The 18,435-nt window shown below is 35.9% G+C and overlaps 3 protein-coding genes across 3 annotated transcripts in view; all 3 read left to right on the forward strand.

Moving 5' to 3' along the window:
• Positions 1-1,740, forward strand: part of Smp_146060 (putative tuberin) — a gene marked incomplete at both ends in the record, with an annotated part of 53,925 nt that extends 52,185 nt beyond the window's left edge. Inside the window, one exon of the mRNA XM_018796272.1 lies at positions 1,727-1,740. Within this exon, the coding sequence (XP_018650501.1) occupies positions 1,727-1,740 (14 nt within the window). The remainder of the gene's footprint in view (positions 1-1,726) is intronic.
• Positions 1,741-2,274: 534 nt separating this feature from the next.
• Smp_146070 (hypothetical protein) lies at positions 2,275-3,077 on the forward strand (the record flags this gene model as incomplete). The annotated part of the gene is made up of 2 exons (XM_018796273.1): positions 2,275-2,278; positions 2,572-3,077. The coding sequence occupies 2 exons, from the start codon at positions 2,275-2,277 to the stop codon at positions 3,075-3,077; spliced, it is 510 nt and encodes a 169-aa protein (XP_018650502.1).
• A 7,401-nt stretch (positions 3,078-10,478) lies between these two features.
• Smp_146080 (hypothetical protein) overlaps positions 10,479-18,435 on the forward strand; it is a gene marked incomplete at its 5' end in the record, with an annotated part of 42,568 nt that continues 34,611 nt past the window's right edge. Inside the window, 4 exons of the mRNA XM_018796274.1 lie at positions 10,479-10,603; positions 11,128-11,260; positions 11,296-11,479; positions 13,998-14,022. Of these exons, the coding sequence (XP_018650503.1) occupies positions 10,479-10,603; positions 11,128-11,260; positions 11,296-11,479; positions 13,998-14,022 (467 nt within the window). The remainder of the gene's footprint in view (positions 10,604-11,127; positions 11,261-11,295; positions 11,480-13,997; positions 14,023-18,435) is intronic.

The following is an 18,435-nucleotide window of genomic DNA, read 5'->3' on the forward strand; positions in this document are numbered from 1 at the left end:
CCAGGTTTTCCATGGTGGTCTAGCTTCAATTGACCCATGATCTCAACTATATAATATTTCCTTTTTATTTGAGACTTTCTGAAGCTGTCAAAATTTTGCCAGTTAATTTCTTAATGGTTTTATTTTGAGCACTAACAATTTACCACTGATTCAAAATACTCTTCAACATAAATCAATATTATCTAGAAAACTTTGTAAAATTAGTTTTGGATTTTTCACATCCACAACTTCGTATAGCACTGAACCCAGTATTCCACTTTCTTCCCATTATATATATATATATATATATATATGGATTATGGCTGGTAGTAGAGCATATGATGCATATTTCATCCTGTCAGAGACTTATTGCTTCGATAAGTTTGTATCTCAATGTTAATATTATCAAAAATTGTAACGAAAGTCCCTATCGAGGCACTTGACTTAAATTGAACATATACCAACAAAAATCAATGTAAATTTTATATTAAACGCCCTCATGAAAGGATTATTTTTTATTTTACGTTTGATATGCTTGTGGATTGTTGTGTAGAACTGCGTATAAATTAGTTTGTATTGCGATCCATTAGATCTTATTCCAAGCGTAATCAATGACATGAAGATATGATGAATTTATCATACTAATACTTATTTCCAAACGGTGAAGTCGGTATATTATTTAGTTTTTCATTAGTAGTATGTTTTCTAACTCGGTCATAATGGGTCTTCACTTATTCACGTTTGTTCATGGGGTCGTATCAAGAAAGCTTTATTCATCGTTCTTAACTGTATCAACTTGCTGAAATTAAATCAGACGTCACTTGAATATATGTTTACAAGTAAATCTGATTCCGAATTAAATTATCTAATATATGTAAGGATCTCCATAAAAATTAATATGGGTTCAACTTGCATTTAACTATAAGTTACTGTTATGAATTTAAACAATAGGCTGTCTCCAATTTGTTGTGTTCTTATGTCTGGCTTTTTATCACGTGATTTATCCCTCAATCGGAATACGACTTGTCCATTCTTAGCACTGTGCCAAATCAATGACTTTCGACGGGTATGAGCAGTCTAGTGTCCTTATTGGTCCCTTCCAGTTGAGTCCAGATACCAATTGCAGCTTCTGCTATGCGAATCATTTATTTCAAACATACTCGGTTTATATATACCAGGCAGACAGACCGCATCACACCATAAAATAGACAATAATATTTGTACAAGATCAAGCCAAATGTGTCTGTGAACGTGGGAGACAGTAATCAATAAACTGAGTATCATTTAGGAACAGTAAATCATATAATAATAATCTATAGATCAAAATTGAACTTCTAAGAAGATGAATATAAATACATACAATCCAATCACTGAATAGTTATACACTAGAAGTATATATAGAATGATGGTCCATTACTAGATCCCGGAAGTTACCTGTACTTGTGTCTTCACTAGGATATAACTGTTACCATGGAAGTAGAAAAATGTTTTTTTCAGTCAAATTGATAAAATGAAATATGTCAAGTGATTTGTGTGGCGCATATCTATTTGGTGCCTTTTTGTACCAATGTTTATGTGTTTAAATGAACAAATAAATAAAAATTTTACAGTGACAATCAGTATTTCTTGTTCATTTCATCTAATCATAATATTTACCTTTATCTCTTTTGTTTAATTCATACATTTGCTTTTACTGATTTAAATTTTAATGTAACAACATCCTCTTTTCATCTGTTTATCCCATTAGTTGAAACTGTTTAGCTTCATCCTATGTAAGAATTAAATTATTTGTGTATGCAACTCTCGTACAGGCTAGGTTTTTTTGCTTTATTTTAATGTGTTTAGACTTTTCATAAATTCTTGAATAGGTCGCTTCATTTATTTAAATAAATATCTGTTGATTGCTTGCCAACAGCATGCATGTATAAATGATGATCATTAATTCCCTTCCATCGATATTATTGTAACTATCAATTTTTGTCTGTTCAAGCATAAATGTACTGAATTCCTCTGCATATTTCAATTACTTCTTATTGATCTATAGGCTCGATTATGTCATTGGAACAACTAATTACTCGCCTGCATGATGAAGTAAAACGTTAAACCCTTACTTCCATAACTACTTCTATTCTAAATAAATTTAGTGAGTGTGCACAATTTCGTATTCGTCAATGGTATACTTATTCATCATTATGTAATGTAGTTGTAATCGTGGTCTCTGTTAGCTTAGTGTTATTCTGTTTATTTTTCCAACTACTTTTCACATACACTAGCATCTTGTTTTGTTTATTTATCATGGGTATGGTTAGTTTACACTTGTTTAGAAGCAATTTAGTCTTTTTTTTCTTACTGTTATGTTATAATTGCTATTCTATTTGTGATTATTGTTGCTTTCATTTTGCTGTAAATTTGAGTTGTTTCTTGGTTTGTGGTCTTTTTGCATGTACTTTATCGTTGTTGCCATCATCGTCTTCGTTATTCTTCTTGTTGTTTGTATCGTTTGCTTAGCTGTGTAATTTTGATGGTTTGAAATTGTTAACCTTTTTTCAACTTATTAATTAAACTGATCACTTTGTTTCTACTCCTTTTCAGTGCACCACAATCAGTCAAATTTATCATTGAATCGAGGTGTAGTCAGTAAATCAGGTGGTGTAAAATTTTCTGATGTTCCACCTATTACACAAGAAACTTATCATAGTTATTCGCAAAACTCAACGTCTGATCTCGCTCCTAATGATGTAACTAATAATAATAATAATACTCTTAAACACACTGATGATGTTACACAAACACCTAGTGTGCGGCAGAGACAACAAACCGTTTCCGTGTCTTCACATCGTGCAACAAGTGCACATTCAAGAACATCATCAGTGACTCGTGCTAAAAGCATGTTTTCGCGACATCACGTCGATAATTTAAACACTAAACCTATTTCTGTAACTTCTCAACCTTCATTAAAAACTAATTCTACAACACTTCATCACCATAACGAAACTCCTGATATGTATAAAGCAAACGTGTTTAATTCAGTACCTAGTCCACGATTGTTTCGAGGACTAAGATCTCGTCAACATAGTGGCTCCAATAAAATAAATTAAACGATACATGTCCTTTATCATATAGCCTGTTTGTGACTTGTTTATCATATCAGCCAATAAGCAAATTTTTTCTCGTTTTTTTTTTATTTTTTTATACTTTTTTTCTGATCACTTGTGTGTAACAACTAGTAAAATAACTTTTCCTTTTGTTTCATCACTTGAAAGATTTTACATTGAATGTGCTTTATCACAGTTTTATGGTTTTCATATTTTAAGTACGATGCTTATCGACAATTACAACATTTCTAATGGTGTATATAATGTTGTTTTCTTTGAATTTTGTTTGACTTCGTGATTATTATCATTCATAATAATAGCTTCTACTACTGAGTTTGTTTTTTATGAGTCGGGAATGATCAAAATATTTAACTTTTTGGAAGTGTACAAGCAATTCATTTTACATGCGTTTGAAAGTAAATAATAAAGTAATAGCTGGTCTTTCTCCTACAATCATGCTAGATATTTTGTGAAGACGCAGGTAAGCTTAATCAACAAGAGCTGTTTGAACGGACCTTCGTTAAAGGTCTATTAATCAATGAACTCTCGCATATGTACCAGTACTTCTGCATTCTAAAGAAGTAATACAAGATGTTCACATACCGTGGGACAACTGCTTATTTGTTGTTGCGGAATTGTTGAGTTCACTTCTGATTTAGTCATTAGCCACAACATGCAACCAATAAACTTTAGGAATAACGACACTCGAATTCAGTTTGGAAAGGATAGACGTTGGGTGACCTGGTAATGGTAGTCCCTTAGTTGGTCGAAATTTCTTTTGAAAGCGCTGTGAAATGGAGCTGCAACCACGTGTTGAAATAATGAATTTTATACGTTTATGATTCCATGGAAAAGTCGATGGTCAACTGCCAACTAATTTGCACTGCGTTTGTGAAGTGAATTGGTAGTTCTTAAATGTCTATAGTTGCTTATTTACTGTCACTCAACCATGGAAACCTAGCGCTTCACGTCTACTTACACGACATTAGCAACGTGTCAGGTTTTGACTGACATACATGTTTTTGGTGAATCTCCTGTAATGTAATTTTAAACATAAGTGTGCCTGTTGTCTTGTCCGATTTTTTCCTATGGCTGATGGCTTAGCAGCTGTTGTTCAGCATACCGCATGCTCAAAAGCATGTGCGCAATCACACTGTAGGGGAACATTACTCTTTTCGTTACTTCTACTGCTACAAACCTTAAGATGCACTTATCCTTAATGAGTTGTTTGAGGTTTCTTCAATATTCAGGGGCCATAAATGTATCGAGGTTGCTAACTTGTCAAGTTTTGTCACTGACTGATGTCCATACTTTGGCGGTCAACATTTTGCTGTGTATGAGGTAAAGTATTAGACTTATTGGTTTTTGAAATTTGGCTTTAGTATATCTTGCTGACGGGTAAATTGTGTTGACTTCTTAGTGTACTTATATAAAATACTCTTTACATCAGCCAGTCTTACCATCAGCATACCGCTTGAAGTGATGAAGGGTTTGTCACACGGAAAATCGTTCAGCGGTAGCAATATTTGTAGGCCTGAAGCAAAGAGTTCAAAAGATGAAGGGTTGACTTTTTCAAGTACTCATTCGTCAGACACAGTGATTGCAGGTTCCAATTTTTTGTTGGTTTAGCAATAGGTGATATATCTCTTACTGGATTTACTAGTCATAACTGAATGCTGACCGAGTAAACAGCTCGTTAACGAAATAGAATATATGGGTGTATAGTTATTAAGTATTAACCGGACTAATAGCGCTCAATTATAATTCACAATCCTGATCAAATACTTAAAAACAAAGCATATACCCTACCAACTGTAAGACATCGAAGACCAATCATTTGTACGTTTTTCTACAGTGGAGTGGAGTTTATTGTTCAAAGACTGCTGATACCTTCCTATAACTGTGACATTATCACAAAATTCAAAAGACTAATAACTCAGTATTTTAGACTCTGAAGAGCTTTGACAACTATCATCAGAACTGCCGTCCAACCCTCAGTCACTTTGTTATCAACCGCCGAATATCTTGACCGATCCCATTATTCATTATCGGGGATGGTCATATGCTCCTAACATTTACATACAAATTCAGAGTTCCCCTATTGTCTAAAGTCTCATAGTGTCTTTCCCTGAAATCCCGTATTCCTTTTTGATTTCAATTTCAGATAGTCAGATAACTTATTAACCCTATGGATTCTGCTCAACCATGGCCGATCATAAGAAGCCCATAATATTCTGAATTATTGTGAGTTGCTTCTAGCTCATGCTCTACAAGTCTGAAAATTCTTTATTAGCATTCGAGAATTTTGTTTTCTTACTCACAAATCTTGCGTCCGTAAACTATTCTTTCATATTTATTGATCAGCTCTCTGTCCCTATAAACTCTAGATCACATATAGTCTGACCTTAATTTTGTTTTCCAAATAACGCCTATCTGATATACTCAAGGCGGAAAGAATGCAACGAAATTTCACTCACGAAAATGCTTAAATTGACTGACTCATTGACTATATGTAGTGTTTGAATGAATCAGTGATTCACATGTATTGATGAGTGTTTTGATTTTGAATTCCGAATACAGTACATTCGTTCATTCCCACTTAATACTTCTTGATTAAATTACGTTATTGTTGGGATCACTAGTTTATACTATAATTATAATACTCTTAAAAATCACATTGGCGTCGCGATGAAGCCTGTGATAGGGCGGTTGGATATACATCCAGATTTTAATGGTTTTGAGTATTACGTGGGAAGAAGCATACAGCTTAATTAAGATTTTGGCATTTACAGGCAAGCCGATTTCACGCCCTTATGCAACTCTCAAACAACTACTACTTGACCATGTATAGTATACAAATTTCGAATGCAGTAAAGGAGAAAAATTTGGTGAAATGACTCGCCAGAATATCAGGAATTCTACTACTTCACTACGTCGTTGCAGTGCTATACGTAATCGAGGTTGTTCAGATACCAATTCATTGAGTTGTGAAACAGCTCACGAAGATGAGCACAATTTTGGTAATTGCTTGTTCTGTGGCAAGTTTCACCTATGTAATTCATGTATATCTCGTAGTGCTTAATGCTTTAAATGTGGTAAAACTGGACACATTCAGTCAGTTTGTAATACCATGGTTCATTTCGCTGAATTTATGATAAGATTTGTGATTCTAATAAGGTGGATGTTTCTAATGACCGCTTATCTTTATCCAAAATTTCGAGAAGCGGTAAATGTCGCATAGCAGTTCAGAGTTGAAGGAAACTCAGAATCATTGCGAGATAAAGTCTCCAGTCGACCGAATTCTTATCAGATTTCTCATGTTATTGTACCAGATATGGTTTGTCATAATGATTAACATATTCCTGACGAAGCTTCCTACAACTCTGAGAATAATGTGTCGAATGAGTCAAATCATGATCAAAAACCGGAATTAGTTTTGATAGATGTTGGCTTTCCTAATGACCCAATAATCTCTAATGAAACTCTGAATAAATTTGAGGGAAATATTTCAGAAAAATCAAATTCTGATCTCATATCAAATGTCATTTTTCCTCATGATGGATTTACCTCTAGACATATCCCTAATGAATGTGACGAATATGTTCCGAATGAGTCGAATTCTTGTCACATCTCTGATGTTATTGTATCAGATGTTGGATATTCTACAAACCAGTATGTGTCGAGTAGAATCCCTCGTCAGTGGTATGATGAACCAGAGGGAATGATAAGTTTTCTTGAGGTAATCAGTTTTTCCAGATATGATATTTACACAGGCAGAAAATCCAAATCAAGTCCAAGATTATGCAAATGAGTATGAGATAGATACATGTTCTCCGTTTGATTGTTTCGCAGGTGAATCAAGCCTAGATGAATCATATGTGTTAATCACGTATATCAATGAATAATTATCTGTTTATTCTAATACGGATAACAAAAAAAATATGTATCATAATTTTCATGCAAGTCAAATTAACATGATAGAAGGCCTCAAATTACATGTCAGTGTTTATCCCCAAATACTCACATATAATAATCAAAGAGTAATATATAAGAAGATAATGCGAATTGGGAACGTCAAATTGGCTTTAACATTGCGACGTAAGGACACACTACTATTTAGTGGAGGAGGATAGGGTTGGAAAGTCTATGATTCAAATGCTGGATATCAGTGGTTTCACTACACAACCGACATGATGATTGTATACAAGTCCAGATGTGTCTTGATCTAGAACCACTGCACTTGTTTTTAACATTAAGATGGCTTAAGTGGAAAAGTAGCAGACTCCTGATGGTTAAACAGAGCGTAGATATTTAGTACCCCACCAACACATTATTTGATAGAATGGCGCGGCACCTATTCAGAAATCGTTGTTTGATTGTGTCTATTTTCATCGTTTTATTAGCCCAGATCCCCATTTATAAGGCGTGCATAACAAGCCATATGCTATAATTTGTGGTGGAGAGACAGGAGATAACATTCTATGAAAGTATGTGGTAGCCACAGTCAGTTCTGAATATAAGCTGTGGTTACATACCGTTTATAGTAGATGTGCTTTGGCCAAATAGAGAATGAGTTACAGCACTTCTTCCTTACATGATATCCGTTTTCTACAGTTGCTGCACTGGTATGTTTTATTATGACATGTTGATCATATCAACATTTTCCTGGCCGTTTATTTTGGGATGGACTGATTAGGCAGTCAACCCTAAATAGTTAGAAGGTAATTAATAACCTCACGTAAAAATAAAGCATTGTAGGTAAAAACGGCTGCTCTTTTTACCTATTTTTGTGCGCATTGTAGTTCCTATATTTCTATACCGAACGAAGAAACTTTTGTGTGTTTGAAATATTGGACTCACGCTCCAACTTCTTCATGGTTTATATAATAAACAATACAGTCAGTAGCATGCAGTTGTTCACTGTTTATAAAATTGTCATCGAACATTTAATATGCTAAGATTCCAGCCAGTAGGCGATGGAACATCTTTACACGTTTCCTTTGGCTTGTGTACATCAACTGTATGAGGAAGATTAGCAGTTAATCACGGTATGAACTGTCTCAAACTTGATTAATATGTTAGTTATCAGTGACGTTTTGTGAGTCAGTACCTTTATGATAGTAAATACTTTTCCAGTTGCTGGTAAGTTATCTATATAATCACCGTGGAGAAAAGTGGTGCAACAAACAAATGCTGGGTGAAATTTGCAAGTCAGTTTGTCTGAACGTATAAGGAAGAAAAACATCTCTGGCAAATATAGTCTTATTTATGCTGGACTATGTTGCAACAAATGTTCACCTCGAAGAATGGATATTCAATAACACGCATCCTTGGTGAGTAATTAGTAAGATCGGGTTACTTGTGACATATATCACTGGTTGACGAAAGGGTGATTCATAAGATAATGAGACAAAACCACCGAAGCGTGTTGCAGTCAGTTTATGGGGTGGCGATGATTTAGGAGCCCTGAAGAAATTACCATTCAACTTATCTTTGTGAAATTAAATTGTTAGATTTTTGTGACAACACGTAGGAAGATCCCTTCATATGTGTTTTACCTATGATCATTCTTTTGGTCTTTTATAGATATCGCCTCTTCTATTGTTGCAGATATCTACGCATATTTCGATACTTTTTGGCTTGTTTGCAACTGTTATTATGATGTTTAGAAGTTCTGCAGTGTGGTCAATTCTTGAACTTTTTTGATCTTTTCCTTTTGGTTAACTTAACTCATAGTGAAATGTTTCAAGTCACAGTTAAACCCTCTCGAATCCTAGCTCAGAACTTTAGAGATTAGGGGTTATATTCACAACCCCGAAGGTTTTAAGTTCGATTTACATAGTAGAGTCAATGTGCACACTGTTTAGCTGTTTCGCAATAGAACGAAAACGCCAGTCACTGGTGGATTTCATGTGCTGGCAAGTTATGCGACAAATATTTAATTCACTGAAACTGATTATAATGTCTCACTTCTGGTGGATGTACCATAATGAAGTAGTTTTCATCTACATTAGTGGTGTGCACATTTAACTTCAATCAATGCAAGATAATGGGCAATCACCTTTTATTAGTGATGTTTCGGAACCTTATGAAACCCTGATACGGTCGATCCTTAGACGCGGAGATCTAACCGATCGACAAAGGTTAGATCAAGGTTTTCAGTCGTTTTCCAACTTAGTTTGCCTAATGACCCCGATCAAACTTCACATTTTCGGGTCTGACGCCTACCACATTTAGCGACCGTCCTTTAGTTGATTTATTTGATGTAGTCTTAGGATTTTATTGTTTTAAACAACAATTGGTTATTGATATTTTTAAATTCCTGGTTTTCAGAGCCCTCTTTACTCGTTTATAAGAGGCAAGTGCACAATTTTTATTATTTTATGGCTTACCATCGATCCAACACGCATATCGCTGCGACGGTGTTTGTACCTGCTGAAAAAAGCATAGCTCAATGCGGTTTCCTACTTCACCATACAAAATGAATAGTCCGCAATCGTCTTTTTTGAGGAACTAAACAGAGATAAATCAATGATACTCAGGTTGACTGGTTAGGTGGTATCAGGAAATAAGTAATCATTGACCCCCTTATTTTTTGTAGGCATTATATTTAACATTATTTATCCTTTATTGTTTAAAACGTTATATCCAGATCCGTTTGCACACAGGTTTACAACCTGTGTTCACGTTCTTACAGTTACGGTGAAGCTAAATTGTGGATATTTATTGCGTAAATTATGTCATAACAGTAATCAAACATGGAAGCATCAACTTGCTGAGCCAACACCACTGGTGTCATAGGCATGTAAGAATGCAGACCACATTTAGTGAGCAACAGTTCATGTTAACATTCACTTATTCGCTCTGGTGCTACGACGGAAGCATTATCTATTTTATTCAATATGTGTATCTTTTTCTTGTTTTCATCATAAAGGTAATCAAGGTAAGTAAACTGCGTAGATGTAGAGTTTCAATGTCAGGATTTTCTTAAGGAACGGTCTTGGATGCACTCCTTTTCTTGACTTTATTGACGATTCGCTTGGTAAAACACATTATTGGTTAAATCCTTACCTGTCAAATGTCGTGTGATGAGCATTTTGCCACATATGGCACAGAGTAATTACACAACTTATTGACTGTTATGAGATAAGCGAACTTACTCAACTACGAGACGTACAAATCCACAAATAACTACCACACTGAATGGAATTACTGCAACTGAGTAGCCAGACTACCACCCTTTGGACATAAGGAAATAACTGAAACCAAACAACAACAATAAGAAGAGACTGCAAATAAATCATTCAACACACAAAAGCTCGTGAGAAAGATATTGGATCTTGTATAGTTTTCTGTTTTAAAGGTTATGGTTGCTTATGGAAACACCATCGTGCACATTTAACCATGGAAAGAGCTGAAGGTCTTTTTGAAATAAGGAGAAGTAGCCTTACAGACGTGAAGCAGATTGAGAAGTTAAGAATTCACTTTAATTCAGGAGATCGTAGAAAAACTAGTCTTGTGACGCTAATGTAATCAATCATTTTATAGTAAAAGTTATAATCATTTTATATAGTGAGAGATCAGTTCTGTCACTTTGTGTTACTGATAGTGATAAAAATTTGGTTGGCCATGCATGCTTTTATGAACATCCAAATAGTTCAAAGTTTCCGGAGAACGATTGGGACACACTCTTTAGTCATATATATTGCACCGATAATATAACAACCACAAACTCGTTATTCATTCATCTTCTCGCAGTTAGTCCAGTTCATGACAAATTCGTGATAACTCAGCTACTGAAAATGGCTTTCATGGTTGCTTACTCTGTCCATTATATCTTTTTTGTGCTAGAAGATGCCCATAGCATCAGTAAATTGTGATTTGCTAGTTAAGGTTTTACCAAAGAGTGTTTGAACTCTTTTCCTTTTCATAAACTATCGAAAAGAGTTGCTGAAGAAAACGACGTTTTCTGCGCTTACAGGCATGAAATTTTCCCAGTCCTCTTCTCTCGTCCAGCAGCGTAAGATACGTTACAACCTATCATTACTTTTAGAGTTGAGGATACAGATGACCTTACACCTTTGATAAATGATCAGTCTAAGCTCCTTCAAAAAACATACGGGGATTACTATGTCTCAGAACTAGTTGAAGCTCAAGACGATAATCTCAAATGTGTTGTTGTGGAGGTATGTTGGTGTTATATTTTCAGTCTCGATAACAGTACGATTGCAGAGCAGTAGGTTTCGTCAGTGCAACAAGAAGTTTAAATCTCAGGAACTTGAATTCACATTACGATTTAGACTTGTTCAATGGATTGGCCAAGTTGGATAAACCGATGAAAGAAGAGACAGGAGAAAAAAATGAATTTCCAACAACAGTCACTGGAAGTACTTTGAAAGTCACAGGTAGAATCCTTCTTTAGTGGATCAATTTTATGAAATACTCCAAAGTTGGTAGCTATATTTAAACATTTTTCACCGTATTTGTTATTTTCGTATGCTATTTATACAAAGTTGCATTCCTTCTTGATTTATTCGAAGCATTTGGAGTTTATAGCCTAGTGTTTTGGCCATCATCCCAGAGGGATGAAAAGCAAACTGTTTCACTTTGGCCACTATCATTTATAGCGGCTAGCAGTATTGTTGCTGTAATGATCCATTCAAAACTAACCGCATAAAACATGGATAGTTTACGCTCTTCGTCGTGTTCAGAGCCTGATGGGATGAGTTTACGCGAATCCATCAGTGAAATATACTTGGAAGAAATCCATTGGTTTTTTGGAACCCTATGGTCTAAATTACTAATAGATGTGACTGCTGTTTCCACAGCTGTTCATATGTCTTTCCAAGCAGCATTTGGGTCAGTCTCATTTACAGAACTGCCCAGATGTGAACTCAGTTGTTCCTGGAATTTACATTTGGATTTCTTGTCCTCCAGTTCAATCCTAATGGGTCTTCTTAGTGTAATTTTCCTGCGTCCAGTGAGGCGCAGACAAATGAGTGCTTGTATTAAAGCGTGATCAGAGTCTAAACAAGTATTCCAATACGAGCGACAATCTTCTATCGAGCCTCTCCAACGATGACTGATGGCAATATAGTCTATTTGAATCCATCGTTGGTTTGGTGCAGGTGGTCGCCATGTTAGGCGATGTCTCTCCTTATGTTTAAAGTTAGTATTTGCTAAAAGTAAAAGATTGTCTGAGCATAGTTGCAACAGACGATCACCATTATCGGTTCGTTAAGCCAGAATACTGAAATACCCACCTAAATGTCTTTCTGTTTGATTTAAGCTGCTTACCTGGGCATTAAAGTCACCCGCTACGACTACTAAGTCTGAGCGCTTAGCTTTCTGAAGAAGCTCAGAGAGTTTTCTGTAAAAGTCATCTTTCACTTCATCATGGCTGCAGTCAGTGGGAGCGTAAGCAGAAACGACGAAAAGGCATTGATGTGTGTCCCTGTCCTTCCGAGTTCTTACGGAGCCATTTAGCCGGACAGTACACAGGCGACTGTTAACGGGGATCCATTCTAGTAATGCTTGTTCCGCCCTCGTACTAAGTGCTATGCCTACACCTGCAAGTCTACGAGAACTAGTCATGGGATCGCCAGATACACGGAGGGTGTATTTCGTTGGCTGTCCATTTTGGCGAGGTGAGGTCAAGTGAATGACCACACTGGGATCCTTTATGCGTGTTTCGGAGACACAGCATACATCGATGGTACGAGATTCCAGGGTATTAGGAAATGATGGTAAATCAGTTGATGAGGTCATGAATTTTCATCGACTGAGATGGTTGGGCCACGTGTTACGTATGCCTGAACACCGATTACCACGACGCGCTATGCTGACTAGTGTAAGGGATGGTTGTAAAAGAGTTAGGGGAGGCCAAACCAAAACATGGCATCAGTACTCGAAGTCACTAACTTCTAGTCTGAGCCATGTCGGCAGATACAGACTACCTGGTTGAGGTCCGCGTGACTATCGTAACCAATGGTTGGAGACTCTAGGTGACATGGCTCAGAATCGATCACAATGGCGTAGGTGTATACACTCTTTATCTTCCCTTAAACCTTAAGATTAAAATTGCTTCATAACGTTCTTCCTTCCTACACTATATCCTTATATACAACCTATATTTTATATACTACCACCGCTAAATTAACTATTTCTATGAATCCGGTGTTCATCTTGTTGTGCTAACGAGATATGGTAACTTGGACCGATGCATAAATGTGCCTGGTCCTACGTTGTAGCTGACTGACTGAATAGTTTGCAGGTGAACTTGCAGTAATCCAATGTTCATTAAAGGATTTATTTTTGTTTTATTCATGAATATTTGTGGATGATTCCCTCACTTCCTTCAATTAATAATTCTCCTTGCGAAATTTCTCTTTTTTAACTCATTTTGAACTTCGTGTCTTGTGGTCAATGTTATGGTAAAACAACATCCAATTGCACTTCGTGAATAAGAATTTCACATCACATTTAACGAAGACGTAAATTGTCGTAAATATTGAAAACCTCGCACACTCTTCCAAGATGTCTTCATGTGGAGTCTGTCTAATAAACTAGAATAACTAACAGCACTGTTAATAGTTACCAGATCATAGATTGTCAAGTCTACTCAAAAGTTAATTTGGTAGTCAGAATTAGATGGGCCCGTGAAAACATGAAAAGGTTTGTAAAATCCATGATATATAGCACTGAGCATAAACAAGGTCGGAAAAAGTATTTCAAGTCTTTATTAGTCTATACGAACTGCATAAAAGCCTAAGAATCCTTTGGCAAAAGAACAGGGCAATTCCATGACGAACATCCAGTAGTTCTGTTCCCCCAAAGCGATACGAATATTTGAAATGTGTTGTCTTCTAAAAATAGCCTCGCAAAATATTTGTTGCTGATCTTTTTCCCTTTTGGATTCTTCAGGAATTGGTATTGTACCATCCTCCATGTGAATACCTGTGATTTAGGACATTTGTCAACAAAGAAATGATCCAACTACTGAACTCTTTATCTATTTACTGTTTATCATGTTGAATAGATGGGCAAATGAGGTTAATAAAGATGAAAGTTTGCTCTTTTTAGTGATAAAAATACAGCATATCCATGTCATTTTCGAAGTTCACTTAAGGCGCAAAAAAGTAAAAGTTTCAAATGTTTCTGCCATTAAAGCCTTAATCAGTAAACAAGAAAACATATTCAGCAAGATCAGGTCTACTGATGTCATAAAAATAGGCTTTACATCTGGTAAACTGTAAATAAAACTGGTGTATATCCAAGGTTTTATAAAGATTTTCCGTACAAGCACTTGGTTGAAGGGCCAGGCAATAGTTATTTTAAGTTTTTTTATTTCCTAACGTTTTAACACAATTAGGACAGGTTTATGGAATTAAAGTCGGTAAAATCAAATAAAACTATGAAAATTAACCTTTCTGGTAGAAACATTTTGCTTGTAATTACACAATCTGTTAGCTTTATTGTTTGGACAAAAATAGGTCGTCTAATCTATTTTAGTCTGATCACCAGATGCTTCAACTGAGAATAATGATAACGTTGATTTTGACGGTCAGTCACTAATAAGTTATTAACTTTTAAATCGCTCATGTTGTAATTGACTTCAAGTTGGTTGCTAAAGAATTCAACAGAGTAACTAGTGACTTAGCTACGGAATAAGGCTGACCAAATTAAATATTTACCTATTTATTGACTTGTCTTATTCATACATGCTGATTCATACCCTCTCTAAGTTGGACAGTACGCGAAGGGTGATCCAATCCTAAATTGATTTTTAACGTGTATCTGGACACGTTTCTCAGTTTTTTGTAAATTTTTGACATTAATGTGTTGATCGCTGATTTTTTCTCGAATAACATATGTTGCTTTAGTTGTAATGATAATTTTTGCTTTTTATTAAGTTTCTTATCGGACCGTAAATCACGACTTCATAGGTTAATCTAATTTCCCTTTATACCATATCTAAACATGTTTAACTTTTCATGATATGGTAATATTTTTCTTGCGGACATATATGTATATATATATATATACAGATAAAACAGAAAACATTGCAACCAGATCAAGTTATATAAAAACCGAAGAACAAATTAATTCACAAGATCATAGTCAATCACATCATCTATTGAATAATGAAGACAATGGTCACTGGACAAAACGACATTTGCGTGAAGATTATAATGCGAAAAGTAGCAATACGATTAAATTGGCGGATAATGCAAAATTGAATGCATTTGCTATACAACTTTTTATTATGAAACCGGAATTTGAATCGAGGTGAGATTTGGAAATATTCATATTTTACTACTATTATTTACTTCATGTTTTGCTGAGATTACATGACAGTTATAAATTATTTTTCCACCTAGTCCGATCAAGATAACTGACTATAATTCTAATATATAAGACAGTATGTGACTGCGTACTCATAAGTACCCAATATTGACTTGGATGGTGTCATGAAATAAGATGGAAATAAAGTAATATCACTTTTTAATCACATAGACAATTGGAAATGAGTAGAGATAATTCAGCTTTAGTTTAATTTACCAGACTTTAAGTATTGTTAGATAATCAACCTATTGAAGTATACGCTTTATTTTCCTACAAAAATTTAACGTATTGGTAATGTAAGAAAAGATAAGATATTCTTCAGAAAGTGTATCTCTATATCATAGTTAAAGACGACCGAAAATCTAGTGAAATTGGGTACATGTTCTTATCATGGGTTATTGTCACTGAACTTTACTTATACTATTTCAATTTTCCTTGCTAAATAATACAGTTTCAAATTATTCTAAACAAGATTGTTTAATTAAACCACTGAAGATATTTCAAATTCGTCAGATATTTGAATATGTGTTCCAGAAAATCAGTTTATGGTTTTACCGATAAAATAATAAACCTACTGTTAAAAATCTAAACCACTGAGTTAGTTACAATCAGATAAACAATTTATGTACATAGGAATATGTTGGGGTGGTCCAGGAAACTTCTTGCAAAAGACAAGAAAAGCTCAGGAAACAGTAAAAACCATTTTATCCAATCAGCGTTCACTAGAAGTTTTGCCAGAAACATCACGAAAATGAAAAGTCACATGTAGAGTTTCTGATTGGCTGATTACCATACTGCTACTATGTTTAGTAGCATTCCAGAGTTTTCAGGAAAACCCAAGGACTTCTTAAGTATTATAAAAGCCCTATATTTTCTGTACATAAACGAACCTTTGGAGTAAAGTGCATCTGGCATATTTCGCGCCTTTTCTCTTGTGCTCAAGTCGCTGTGTAGATTTAGTTTGGGGGTTACGAGAATAGTTTAGGAAGCGAGTATAACGCTCAATTAGCAAGACTTATCAGAATACTTCGAGGAACTCTTGAACAGACAAGGTCCATTGGATCTAACAGACATCTAAGCAGTGTGGTCTGCGTGCTACTTATGTCGACATAAGTAGTATATAACGCCAGTCAAAAATGGAATATCTGACAGCAAGGGGTCGAGAACATCGAGGAGGAAATAACGGGAACAGAAGGCCATTGGTGCGGAAATGCAATAAAGTATAACACAATTCGTCAACATTTTGCAAACGAAGTATTTACCCTAATAACAATGGGTCGAATCATGAGTCCTGGACTCAAATGCTAGCCAATATCCATTTTTGTTTATTTACTGTATGGTCCTCAGATTTTACCAAGACGTTCTATAATTTTAAGTCCAAATACATTCGACTGTTTCTCACTTGTCTTCTCGTTCACTACAGCAGCACCTACAGATCTTCGTATAGTTGTCACTGCACTAATGATCAAAGAAATCAGGATGGTCATCAGACAAATCAAGAGTGGAAAAGCAGCAGGACCTGAAAATATATCAGCTAAAGCACTGAAGTCAGTCATAGAAGTAACTGTAAACATGCCTCACATCCTACTCAAGAATATTTGGGATGGAGAACAAGTGCCGTTGGACTGGAAAGAAAGATGCCTCATCAAGACACCAAAGAAAGGATATCTGAGTAAATTTCAAGACTACGAAAACACCATACACCTGTCGGACCACGAAAGATTTTCAGAAAGATGTTGTTGAACCGGATGGAAGATTCAGAAGACGCCTAACTTTGATATCAATAGGCTGGATTCCCTAAGGATCGGTCGTGCACAGAGAAAATCGCTACATTACGGATCATCGTTGAGCAATCACCTGAATGGAACTCGACACTATAAATCAACTTCATGACTATGAGGAGGCGTTTGATAGTGTGGGTAGGAGGGCTTCATGGAACCTTCCTGGACACTACGGTGTACCTGCAAAGATCGTCAACATCACACGGAATTCAAACGACGGACTACAGTGCGAAGTCGTGCCTAGAGGACAGCCGACAGATGCACTCCAAGTAAGGATCGAAGTCAGAAAAGGTTACTTACGCTCTCCATTTCTCTTTCTTCCGGTGGTCCACTGGATTATGATACCTCGACATCTGAGGAAAAACACGGAATACAATGAACAGCTCAGCATCAATTGGAAGATTTAGACTTCACAGATGACCTGGCCTTTATATCCTATACACACTAACAAGTGCAGATGAAAACAACCAGTGTAGTAGAAGCCGCTGCATCAGTGGGCCTCAACATATATAAGTGAAAAAGCAAGATTCTTATATTCAACACGGAGAACACCAAGTCAATCACACTTGATGGAGAAACTCTGGAACAGGTGGAAAGTTTCACTTACCTGGACAGTATTATCGATGTGCAAGGAGGATCGGATGCAGACGGTAATGCAAAGATCGGAAAAGCAAGAGCAGCATTTCTACAATTGAAGAACATATGGAACTCAAAACAACTGTCAACTAACTTCAAAGTGAGAATCTTCAATATTAACGTCGAGACAGTTAGTCCTACTGTAAGGAGCTAAAACATGGAGAACTACTACAACCATCATCAAGAAGGTACAAGTATTTATAAACAGTTGTCTACGCAAGATACTCAACATCCATTGGCCGGATACCATCAGCAACAGCCTTCTGTAAGAGAAGACAAACCAGCTTCCAGATGAAGAGGAAATTAGGAAAAGACTTTGGAAGTTGCTCGGATATACATTGAGGAAATCACCAAACTGCACCACGAGGCAAGCGCTAACTTGGAATCCGGAAGGGAAGCGGAAAAGAGGAAGGCCAAAGAATACATTACATCGGGAAATAGAAGCAGATATGAGAAGGATAGACAACAGCTGGGAAGAACTGGAAAGGATTGTCGAAGACAAGGTTAGATAGAAAACGTTGGTGAATGGCCTATGCTCTTCCATGAGGGTTAATAGGCGTAAATACGTAAGGAACAGTATTAATAGATACAGTAGCATT

This window comes from Schistosoma mansoni, chromosome 2 (genome assembly GCF_000237925.1).
Source record: "Schistosoma mansoni strain Puerto Rico chromosome 2, complete genome".
Lineage (NCBI taxonomy): Eukaryota > Metazoa > Platyhelminthes > Trematoda > Strigeidida > Schistosomatidae > Schistosoma > Schistosoma mansoni.